The sequence below is a fragment of the Mesoplodon bidens genome (genome assembly GCF_964165515.1).
Source record: "Mesoplodon bidens genome assembly, chromosome: 3".
Classification (NCBI taxonomy): Eukaryota; Metazoa; Chordata; class Mammalia; order Artiodactyla; family Ziphiidae; genus Mesoplodon; species Mesoplodon bidens.
Window position 1 is genome coordinate 79,326,638 of NC_138178.1, and position 13,003 is coordinate 79,339,640.

The window sequence follows — 13,003 nt, forward strand, 5'->3', positions numbered from 1 at the left end:
CAGGAAAACAGTAAGTGAACATTTTTAAATAAGAAGGAACAGTAAGTAACAGGTCTGTGATACGCATATGCCAGCACAATCTCTCTTTTAACTCTGACAAGAAGTATGTATTTTAGGGTGAGTCTCACCCTACCTGGAAGTTCACTCAGGGTAATGCTGTGTAGCCAACTCCCAAGAGATACTTTTGTTATCTTTTGTACCTTAGCAGAGGAAAAAGGAAAAGGATACCAAAAAAAAAAAAAAAAAAAAAAAAATCCTTTAAAATCCATGAAAAGGAAGGACAGAACGACCACTGGGGCAGGTATACATCTAAGTTACAAACAGGAAATAGCTCAAATAATAAATGAAGACCCAAATGACAAAACATGGCATAAGAGGGACATCTCCAATTATTCTTCGTGTCTGTAAAGAAACTTAACACTCATTTGGAAAAGCGTTTCCTATTATGCGAAGGAAACATAACAGCACAATGACATGCAGAATGAAAGGCCATTATTTTCTGCACCTACTAAAATAACAATGCTGGCCATCCATCACTGGGGGCCCAAATTCCCACCATTCAGATAATGCTTTGGGACACAGAGTTCTCTGCATTTGTGCATTTACGTGACTTATTCCTGCTCTGCTGGCTAGCACAAAGTTTCTGATCCTCCTACCATGGGTGTTGGCAGGGCACTGGGGTGTCACAGTTGTGACCAGGGTGGGAGACACTGGCAAGACTCTGAGGTTCTCAGTTACCCCATGGGGGAGAGGGTTGTGGGGAGACTAGTAAGGCATCTGACAGGCAAAATCTGTGAAATGCTTGAACCACAGGAAGACCTCTCTCCTGGGCTGGACAGTGGGACATGACCTAGTTTGGTACCCCAAAACACAAACCTGGCCCTGGAGATCTCCAAGGAAGCATGGCTACTACTTGCTAGAGCAGCACAGAGCTGGGGACGAGAGGGCTGTGCAAAGCAATGTAACCAGGGCCACGACACGTGGAGGGAAAAGCACCCATGTCTCAGTCGGTGGCAGTGCTACTCTCCTAGCAGGTGTTTGGACACGTGTGGATGAGCTGTCAGTGTATGTGTGTGTGTGTCTTCCACAGGATAATTGGGAAAAGTTGCTGGCATAAGGTGGGTGAGGGCCAGGTTTATTAGGCACCTGGAACATGCCCGGCCGTCCCATGAGACAAGGTGCCTCTGCTGAGAAGCATGGGAGGAATGTTCCATGGCCTCCAAACTCCCACCTCTCTATCTCAGGAGGAGCCACTGAGGTGGGACAGGGTAACGGCAGCAAAAAGAGCTGACGTTCCATGCACCAGGCTCTGCTAAGTGTTTTACACAGAGAAAGTACTGCATCGGGTATCGGGTTAGCTGGGGCTCATCCCATTTCTGCCCCTAAATTCCTTGCTGATGGAAAAACATGACTTCTCTGGGCCTCTGGACTTCCTCATCTATAAAATGAAGGGGTTCAACTGGATGAGTGTTTTCAATCTTTCATTTTCAGCAGTAAACTCTTCCCTCGAATGGAGCTCTACCAATGTAGAGCACAGGTAAAAGTGGAGATGCTCTGGTTTCAGCAGACCCCTGTTCTCCAAGGGTGACCCCAAGGCATCTCCCTGAACCCAGGGTTCCAGAGAACTTGGTTTGAAAAAGCCCACAAACAGCTGTTGAGAGCCCTTTAAATGCTTATACTTAGGATTGGTGGACAAATTGTATGTATATGGGCTGAACAAAAGGCAGTGGTTTGGTGGGGAAAACTTGGTTTTTGAAAACACAGAATCCTGGCTCTCGCACTCGCTGCTCTGAAGTCTACAGCGAAGATGCCTGCAAACCTCTTGCACTCCATTTCCTCATCTATAAAACAAAAATAATACCACGAACTTGCAGGGCTATCAGAAAGATCAGAGATGTATGCTTCCACCAGCATCTCCTTCAGGCTCAAACTGGAGCAGTCACAGTGCAGGCACAATTGCATTTAACTATATTCTTACTACCATCCTATAAGGAAGCAATTGTACTTACACTATTTTTCGTTATGTATGAGTGAGCCCCTCAATTAAGTTGGGAAGGTCCAAAGCAAAGAAATAGAACAAATCTGGTCTCAATAGATTTCATTATGATTTGCCACAAAGTTCATCAAGGACACTGAAAAGTTGCCATCAATTTGGGACACCTAGCTTCACAGTGTTACTAAATTATATGGTATTTCACTAAGTAGCAAAACCCAAATCATAGGGTGCATTGGACACTTATACCAACATTTCCCAAAGAGTCTGAGATGGTACATTATCTTTCTTTAGAGAATTCCTGGCACATACAATTTTCTTCTGTTGTAATCAATACTAAATTAAAAAAATGAAAAAACTTTCCCCTGGTTAGGGTCCAGCTAAACTTATGGCTCCTTGGGGTGGGGATATGAGGTTTTTATTCTAAGCTCAAACAGATAAAGATATTCCCTCAGACCAGCCTCATGCAGACACATCTCCCACCGTTTAGAAAGCAGAGCAGACTCACGTGCCCAGACGTTCCTCATGCTTTTTGCTGTCCTTTCCCCACACTTCAATGTCCAAAATGCCCATCCTGTCAGAGAAGTAGTGAAAGTCAAACTGTTCCCGCCACTGCGGATTTGCACTCTTACACAGTGTCTAGAAAACATGCAGTTATAATATTTATTTTCTTAAAATGGCATTCATTGCTATAGCAACTACACATTCATTTCATTTCTAAACAGCAGGAGATCATGGTTATGATTGCTCTTATAAAGTTAAACTTTTCTTTTTGGAAACGAAAGGGACTTCAAGGTTTTGGGAATTGGCAAAACATCATACTCTTTTAGCTGACTCCCCAGATTCACTAATTTATCCACCAAATTTGGAGAAACACTGTTATCCCGAAAGAAACCGTAAATTTTATATATATAAAATACATATTTTTGATATATATATATTTATTATATAATATTTATTACACACATACAATAATGACTATTGAGATAGGCTCTCTATATAATATTATATCTCAATAGACATTTTACAGTTGTTCTCTCTTATGAAAGATACTACTAATTGGTTAATCAAATGGAAGTAACATTTTTATTGGCACATCCATTCAGCGCTGGCTTAAGAACTCTATGAATTAACAGTCTGGGGTCTTAATTAACATCTGTCAGATGCATTACATGAGAAACCCGTACCCTGTAGGCCCCTGCCTATTTTTAAATCCAAGTTTACTGAATCCAGTCACTAGAATGAGAGGAAGACTATGAAATTCCACTGCAGCCAAACCTAAAAGTTAACAAGCGTGGTCTGAAAACTCCACAAGTGTTCCTGTGTTCTCCGAGAGTGATTTCAAGTTGCTTGTATGTTTGATTCATTGGCAGGACTTTCATTTTTGTTTCATTTACACAGAGATTCAATTTGTAAATAAAAAGTGAGCAAAAACTCAGGCCACTAAGTATCAGGACCTCAGGGCCAACTATTAAATCCTGAGTCCAAGTATCCCCGTGTGAGAAAACAGGGACTGCTCAGACCTCAGCTGCAGCCAACATCACGTAACATCATTTATGCTGTTTTTCATCATCATTGGGCTTAAATATATCAGATCACAGCATTTTGAAACCATGAAGAAAAAAAAAAAAACTATTAGACCACAAATTAAGTTCAATATTCCCCAAGGGGAAACGTAGCAGATACTGGACTAATTCTACACTTCACCTTAGTCTAAAAGGGTACGTGTGCTTAGTGATGAAAAATTTTTCTATAAATCCTTACCCTGACCCTGGATCGTTAAAGGAATCTTAGTGGAGAGCTGTGGTCATCCTGGATATACTCACTGTGAGGTACAGCCTAAAACTGCCTGGTTAAAATAATTATCTGTTTATTTCTGCTGTATCTTGTCTTCAATTTTTTGCATTTCTTATAATAAACGATTCTTCAATATGAGCTTCAATTCTCTACTCCTTGTGGAGTAAATGACATTTCATATTTGATTTTGCACTGAAAATTGTGCAGCAGAGAAAACCTCTTGCCCCCCTAAATCATTTTCTAACTAGTCTGCTTCAGTTAAGTCCTCTTCACTAGAAAGCCCAAACTGCAAATATCCTCAGGCCTATTTTCGAAATCTTCCACTGATGTTTTTCTTCCTATGTGGCTTTTGGCAAATGACTTAACTTTCAAGTACCCTAGTTCCCTCAATCCATAAAACATAGGAAATATTTCTGTCTGACAGTTATGTAAAACTAATTAATTACCATGGTTTGGAGACTAGTGTTTTTGAAATAAAAACCACACCAAATTACTGAGATTAAAAATTAAATGGAAGTTGGATCAGCAGGATAAGATGATTGATTTTTAAAGACGGCTAAAAAAAGCCATTACCTTTGGTCAAAACAAATCACTTTTAATACTTTTTAGATAGTTTAAAAAATCACCGCAAAAAAAACCCCAGCAGCACTAGATGTCTATTTTTAGTGTTCATACCAACAAGTTAGAGAAAGCCCGGAGTACATAATTTTGAAAACATGTTTAGTTAACTCAAATATTTTAATCCAACTATAACATATTATACCATTTTATTTTTATATGATTTTGAAAGCATTTAGTAATCCTTTTCCCTCATTCTCTGAAACATAGTTTGCTTATTTTCAAAACAAAAATAAGCCATGCATTCAAATCTATTATTTAATAAGCTTTCTCTAGCTTCAGTTTAGTATATTAAAATAGATTATACTAAGCCATCAAATACCCATATTAACAGACTGCACCTATACAATTATTTTGTTTTCTGGGATGCTCCTAATACAGTTAGGAGGGTTAAAAATAAATTCTGTTCTTGCGAAGTTTAGAGTGGGAAAACTGTTTTTTTCCATTGTTTTAATCTTAAAGATATTGTTCCCCTTAAGGAACTGACAGAACTTACCTTACTTTTATACCTCTGATCTCCCAGTTTTAACTGGACAAACATCTCTGTCATGCTTCCTCCTGAGACATTCTTTCCTTCCAACAAAGTTATACTTATAATCCCGTTCCAGAGTTGGTTCTTTTTCAAGGACTCAGAGAGCCGGAGGTTGCGTATCAAAGAGGACTAAAGCAAAATATAAAGATAACATATAAACTTGCTGATAATTCTTGAGTGTAACTTTGGTGATCAGAGGAATTCCAGCTTTCAATATTTGATTAGAAATAGCACTCCCTGCCTGGTAAAAATGTTAAGATTCTTCACTGGCTTTGCAAACCTGCAATCACAGTTATGTGACTTCCTTCTCAAGCACTGGACTTGAAACATATAGCAAAGCATGAATTCGAACAACACTTGCATTTGGCACTGGCCTGTACTCCCACCTAGATGTGCTCTTTGGTAGGAATCCTTCAGCTGGGCCTTTGGCTATTTTAATAGTAGGAAGGGAAGAAAGGCATTCTGGGAAACAGAGATATAAGAACCAGGCATTACTTTTCAGGGAAACAAAATACCTCTGGGCATTTAGAAATTATGGTTTTGAATTTATCCTTCACACTTGAATCTGTCCCCACTTCCCTTTATTCCTTGGGCTACGACTAAAAAGCCTAACACCACTGGGAGATTCACAACTCCAGATATAGCCTGTAATCGGCTAACCAGCCAAGTGAGCTTTGCAGAGGGAAGGCTGCATAAAGAACACAGTCCCATGGCTGGGACCCAGTAGGGGTTCAGTTACTTGTTACCTTATCTTTTTTCCTTTTCTACACTGTATTACTCACACACACCTTAAACAGAATAAAGAAAAAGGCAAATACCCCCTATTATTAAATTATAAAGAGGCCAAGCACACTGTATTTTTAATTTCTATTATGTAAATTTTCGAACACACACAAAGATAGAACAACAAACCTCCATGTGCTTATTCATCAGATTCGACATTTTGTCAATCTTATTTCACCTATCCCTTCACTATTTTTTTTCTGCCTGAAATATTTGAAAGCAAAATCCTTATTTGTTTTTACATAAGCACCATGCTATGATCACACTCAATACAAGTAACTATGATTCCTTTGATACTGTTAAATGTCCTGAAGGTCTCAACAGGGTCTTTTTATGGTTAGTTTGTTTGAGTGAGGATCCCCGACACGATCTGCAGGCTGCATTCAGTTGGTGGAGTTCATTCACGTTCTCCGTTCAATAAGTGAAATGGCACGAGTGTGGACTGCTTGATTTGAGGGAGAAATAAATGGGCTGAAGAAGGTCGATGGTGTCGAGTATCATAGTAAAGCAATGAATTTCTAACACTATATATTCATTCCTGTCATCTGCTCACTCTATCTTCGAGATCATTTAGGCATCAATTTGCTCGGTTTGATGACCAGTTAGTCACAATTTATCACAGCAAACAGTATGTCAGTGCCATGTTAATTACACGTCAGCTTACTTCATCCAACACACGTCACTCCACCACCCTTAATAAATGATGCAATAATGCCAAGTGTTTGGATCACTTTATGATTTCCTTAAACAAAATACTTTTAAGGAAATCTGTACTCCCAACTTCATATCTGTGTTGCTTTTCTCTTGAAATTGGAATTCACACACACACACACACACAAATGCATACACACACAGGGGTTTGGAGGTGCTGAAACAGAGCAGGAAAGGGAGATGGGAAAATAAGTAATTTTTTAAAAAAAGAAAAAAAACCCTCCTCTGGAAAACATGAACAATTCTTTCTCTAACTTCTATTTGCAGTTGGGTTGTGGACAGAATATATTCAATAATGAAGGTTTATGAAATAAAGTTAAGTAATTTTATATTTGCTAAAAACAATGCACACCATCACAATTTATCGACAGATACATATATAAATATGTATATAATCTATATGTGTGCATACAGATGTAGATACACTTAATACATCCTCTAGCTTAGTAAGCACACGGGCTGAAAATTTCTATCTTTAAAAAGAAAATGAGATTTTGATTCATATATCCTGCTGCACTTTCCTTTTTTATGTTTTTTCTTCTTAAAGTTCGACTTGCCAACCAACAAGCTGAAGCATGACCTGTCCCATGGCTATGCTTCAAAGTTCCGACAGATATATTCCTCCCTAAACACTGCAACTATTTCAAAATCCTTTTTATAAAGAAGGGAGTAATGTCCACAAGGGATCAAAGGGCATCCTACAGTCTGGCAATTGCCTAAGAAAAATGGCAGTGCTTCCATGAAATATACCCTAAAATAATTTTGCGGCTTGGTATGTCCTAATTTCAAATTGGATGTTTATCTTGGAAAGGCTTCTAACTTGTCCATAAAACAGCCCCACTTAGCTCTATGAGCTCTGTGAAAATGGAATCCAAAGCTGGTTATTAAGGGGGCCCAGAGATAGGTTCCATATGGCGGAACAGCATGGGAGGGCAAGGCAAAGGCCTACATCAGGCCCAGCTTGGCTGGAGCTCCTGATCTATCCACGGACACTCGTTGCATTACACTCTAACATCTGGATTATTGCTTGCAATGTCCCTGGGAAATATCCACTTTCCATCAAAGCTTTTATCTATCTCAGTCGGACTTTGAACATTTTAGTATTTAACACAGTCATGTTTGATGTGATGGACTTGCTCTTTGCTGTCCAAGATTTTTTTTTTTCCTTACTAAAAGCGGGGTAGGAAAAGAGAAGTATTTATTGCACAGTTCACAGATAGAAAAGGACACAGAACCATTATTTTACTTATTTCACCCTAAGTATTTCTGCAAAGCCCACTATAAGGTTATGTCCAAAAAAAGTTTCATTTGCAAACGATGCAGTCTAGGATATGAGTATGAGCTTTAAAGACGTTTCTTAACTACTTTCGCATTTCTCTTCCACCCTTGAGACTTGTGATGAGGCTTAAGAGCAGGGTCTGTGGTTGTGGGAGGCATCCGGGCCATCCCATGTATGCTCTCATGCAGATCTGGGCTATCCAAATCTTTTGTGCTCGTCAAAAGCTCCCTTTCTCCCCACCATAAATCGACCCCTCTGCACTCACTCTGTTAGCTCAACAGCTCAGGTTTTCATGACCGTGCCCGAGCCCTATATGTGAAATTTGTCATCTTAATGCAGCTTGGAATGTGAAAGGAGAGAAGGAAATGACCCATCAAAAGGAGAAACCCACCCCACCTGAGCTGAAACAAACACCAGAAGATAGAGCAAAGCTTCTGGGTCCCGACCCTAATTTCTCAGCAGACATAATGGATAAAATATAGTATACATCAGGGTTTTGTTATTTTTCTCCTTCCTCCCAGAGGATCAGAACCTTTTACTATTTCTATGTGGATTCATTCATAGGCTCTCTTCCTTGGCCCTCACCCCACCAAATCCACACCCAGAAAAAGTGACTTTCTTTTGAAACATGCAACTTAGTTATGACTAGTGAAAACAAGGTGTGATATTTAACTTAGAAACATATTAGCTTTTGTAAAAATGAAACAGATTCCAAAACATTAATATACTTCCAGGTCACGAAAATTTCACAGGAAGGAAGGGAAGAAAGGGAGAAAGACTGAAAGTATAGGCTGTGGAGCGTCTGCTCACTTCCAACAGGTGCAGAATTCTCAGGAGATTTTGATCTAGGAATAGACTCTCAAAACAGTGAATAGATTTTCCTTCCTGGGACATAAAAAAACAGATTGCAGCTTGGCAAAATGCATTATTTGAGGATTTTGGCCAAGTGGCATGCTGTGAAGACAGCAATGTGGACGCCAGTACCCCGATTCCTGGCGTGGCTACAAAGGAAACCCTGGGATAGTGGACATGTCAGCTCAATGCCTCCTGTCCGTCCCAAGCCAGGAAGAATAGCAGAGAGGTCACGAGTAAAGAAGGATCCTGATAGGAGGGCACAGAGTCCAGGAGCTGGGGCCACAGCCTGCAGATATCAAAAGCAATGTTATATTCAGCGATGCCACAGTCCATAACTAACTATGTTGACCAATACCACGGGGTAACAATTCAAAGCACTCCCTTGGGTGACAAAAAAAACACCAAAACATTAAAAAAATTAAAATTAAAAATAGGGGCGGGACTTCCCTGGAGGTTCTGTGGTTGAGACTCCGTGCTCCCAATGCAGGGGCCCCGGGTTTGATCCCTGGGCAGGGAACTAGATCCCACATGCATGCCGCAACTGAGAGTCTGCATGCTGCAACTAAGACCTGGCGCAGCAAAATAAATTAATAAATAAATATTTTTTAAAAAATAGGAGCATTGAGAAAATGTTTTTGCAAGGTTTTTGTACTAGGCCTACCTTACTTGTGCCAATTACTGTATGGGTACCTTTTAGATCATCTCAGTGATGGAGATTTAAAAGTATGTGTTCCGATGGTGCCAATCCATCTTATTTTGACTCTCATTAATTATTTTTCCTGAATCACTGTGAGAAAGTAGGGAGTCAAGGAGACAAATGCATGAAAAAAAGAAAGGAACTAACTTTGTAAGTAAAATGAGGAGTAAAGCAAGATTCCAACTATGTTGGCAATGCTTAGAAAAACTAAGGGAGAACATTCAGTCTATAAAAGGTTTCCCTGAAATATTCCTTCCAAGCTTTTTCAACATGTAAAACTACTTCTCATTGTCAACAGCTTTTATAGCATGACATGAGAAGATCCATACATTCATGCAACAGGCTTCCAGAAAGCTGCTACTCGACAGCTCCTTATATCATCTGAAGAGAACCCTGTAGGCATAAATTCTCCTAGAACTACACAAACATTTTTGCATAGGATATAAAGGAAGCCTTTTAAATTTCCCACAGGGGAATGGACATGAAAGATTAGATTTATATTTATAGATGAAAACTATTTCACAGTCCCAAGGATATGAATAATCTGTGTGCACAAAGGCATTAGCTATAAAAGGATTATATTAAATTATTTTTTTAATTAAAAGGGAATATCCTCACTCCATGTTTGAACTTAAAAATAAAAATTAGACTAAGGGAAGATTTCTAAAAATTGATAAAGTCCATAAATACCCAATGATTCTCAGGGTTCTGGACTGAGGGGGGAGAAAAATGAAGGCCATGTGATTCAACAAGATTTTCCTTTTTGCCCTGACCTCTAGAAAGCTCAATATTAAATGCTGGGCTCATATACGATAATATTCATCAACTAGTATTTCTTTTTGTTTGTTTGTTTTTGCGATATGCGGGCCTCTCACTGTCGTGGCTTCTCCCATTGTGGAGCACAGGCTCTGAACGCGCAGACTCAGCGGCCATGGCTCACGGGCCCAGCCGCTCCACGGCATGTGGGATCCTCCCGGACCGGGGCATGAACCCGTGTCCCCTGCATCAGCAGGCGGACTCTCAACCACTGCGCCACCAGGGAAGCCCGTCAACTAGTATTTCTTGATTCACATGTGTCATCCTGCGGGCCTTCATTTCTGTGTTCCGTATTTCTATGTCTCTCCTTCACTTAAAATAGGTCAAGGGCACCCCTATACGAGACTGGGACAAGGGTGAGGCAAGTGAGGCATTCGGGGTGAAACATTTAAGGAGGTGCTCACTCTCAGGCTTCTGCAAAGGCAGGTCTGGCCCCTAAGCCCGAGTGCCTTCTCATGTTTTACACCCCAGGCACCTCACCTACCTCACCCTAATCCCAGCCAAACCTAAGATTTAGCAGTGCTCCCCACTGCTCTATAAGGCCTGCCCCTCTTACATCCCTGGCTTTGCCTCCTACTTTCCCTAGCATCCCACGCCATACCCTAGTCCTCACCAGTGGCTCTCAAACATCACTATGCTTCCGAATCACCTGGAAGGCTTGCTAAAAGATGGCTGGGCCCCGTTTCCAGAGTTTCTGATCTGAGAGGCCCGAAATGGAGGCCCAACATCCACATTTCAGAAAATGTCCAGGTGACGTTGATGGTGTTGGCCCAGGGGCTCCCCTTTGGAACTGATAACAACGAATTCGGAGCACTTGCCATGCACCACATTATTTTATAAATGTCCTGTCTCAATTCACTTCCTCCTCCTTCTCATCTGGTGAGATTCACTCCAGCTTTCTGGGTCCCCAGCCTTCAATCCACCCCACCCACCTGTAAAGCCAAGATAAGGGCCTAGTCTCTGAATACTCCCCAACTCCTTACTCTCATCTCTCCTAATCCCTCATCAGTTATGATGGCCAACTCTTGTCTCCGAATTCTCAGGACAGTGTTCCTGACAATACAGTATGTGCTCAGTGAGAGGCTTTTTTTTTTTTTTTTTTTTTGGCCAAAACTCAACCTAATGTCACTGAGAGGAGAGATTTGATGCAAAGTTTAGGAAGGAATTGGCTCTGTTCTTCTGGGCTGGAGACACACAAGGTTTGAGAGTTCTAACAGATCAAAGGTCTTACCTGAGCATGACTGAAGCCCACAGAAATGAGGAAAGCCTCTAGAAACCATTCTGCTCAGGGTAATGCTGACCTAGACTTCAAAACAAGGCAGTAGAAGCATCAGGGTTAAGATATTTAGAAGTGTGCCCATGCAGTGTCACTTCTAGATAGATAGGCAGGCATGTAGGTAGGTAGAAAGAGAGACAGGCATATAGACAGACAGACAAATAAATTATGTAGATATAAAGATAAGCAGATAGAGATAGATAGGTATATGGATGTATATGGCTGTTTGGGGGTATACCATTCTCCAATCCTTCAAATTTAACCAAGAAAACAAAAAAGTAAAAGGTATTACTAAGGTGGGCATTTGAGTTAAGAATGTGTCAAAATGAAAAGGAACCAACCAAACAAAAAGCATTCTATTAATTGGGAAAGCAGTCCAGACACAATACTCTCAGTTAAGTTCTACAAATGGACCACACTTCTTGCAAGGGGTTTTGCTTGTGCTACTTCCTGGGTTTATAGCGAAATAAGGGACATGGGTTCACCTAGAGAAAGGTACAGTGATAGAGGGCATTTACCAGTAAGGTGGGAGGAGTCGTATCTCTTCCAGTTTGAGCAGCTTCTTCTCAACCCAAAACTATAGGACAGACAAAACAATCATCCAAACCTCCTCCTGGCTCTTACCTGGGCTCTGGTCACAAAGCATGTCATGATATGTAGCTGGATAGGGTAGATGATAGATAGACAGATATAGATAGATAGATAAGATAGGCAGACAGACAAGACAAAAAGAGCTTCCCTCCAAATTCTTTGACTGTCCTCTTTCAATTTAAGTTCCTCCACATTAAACTAGCCTTGTGACAAGATACCCTACAGGAGCTAAATATGTTAAAACCACACTTCTATAGCTACTGGAGTCCCAGCCCTGCAAAGTGCTTCAGCCTGCAATGAGGTCTTCAGTGAACCCATCTTGGCCCACGTGTTAGAAGCAAAATTGACAAGGTCAACCTGTATAACTGAATCAAAGGCAAAAGCACAATCATAATAATTTGCTGAGACTTCCCAGACTTCACTCATTTGGCCAGACAGCTAACCCACAGACACAGCCACCCCCGGGGCAGCAGCCTATGGGAGGGGTTACAACTGACAAGGATGCCACGTCATCCCCCTGGCAAGACAGCGTATAGTCACAAGACCCAACCAGCATCCCATCACAGGGGGCTGCTGGGCGATGAGACTGAGGATGGCACACTTCAAAAAGCCCAAGTGGACAAACCAGCAGAGAAAGGAGGCGCTGGCCCATGCAACAGACAGCTCTCCAGTTCAAGACCAACCTCAGCAAAACACTGCTAATACTAACTCCACCTTTCTGAGACTGCCTACCTGTTCTGAGTCCTAGATGTCAGAGAGCTAGAAACAGAGGGGCAGACAGAGCCCAAGGGAAAAAGAGAAAGTGGAAAAGGGGAAAGAAGACAAGGAAGACATAACCTAAATTCAGGCAGAACCCTCACCATGTAATTCATGACTCTTACCAAGTCATGACACTGAAATAAAGTATTCAAAAAAGCCGAAAGCAAAAGCGTAGCCCCTATATTTTGTCAGGGAATACAACGGGAAAAGAGAACCATTCCAGGTACTACGAACAGAGGGAATATAATGAGGAGAACAGGTGATGGAAAAGCTGAGATGCCAAATAAGAGTATATG

The 13,003-nt window shown here is 40.9% G+C and overlaps 1 protein-coding gene across 5 annotated transcripts in view; it reads right to left on the reverse strand.

The window, feature by feature from the left end:
* MCTP2 (multiple C2 and transmembrane domain containing 2) overlaps nucleotides 1-13,003 on the reverse strand; it is a gene marked incomplete at its 3' end in the record, with an annotated part of 246,209 nt that overhangs the window by 133,415 nt on the left and 99,791 nt on the right. For 4 of the 5 annotated variants that reach the window (XM_081228579.1, XM_081228580.1, XM_081228577.1 and 1 more), the window contains 2 exons: nucleotides 4,905-5,069; nucleotides 2,502-2,632 (listed from right to left, as the gene is read on the reverse strand). In XM_081228579.1, the coding sequence (XP_081084705.1) occupies nucleotides 2,502-2,632; nucleotides 4,905-5,069 (296 nt within the window). Of the gene's footprint in view, nucleotides 1-2,501; nucleotides 2,633-4,904; nucleotides 5,070-13,003 lie in introns of those variants that run through there. The other variant, XM_081228581.1, reaches the window with a different exon arrangement.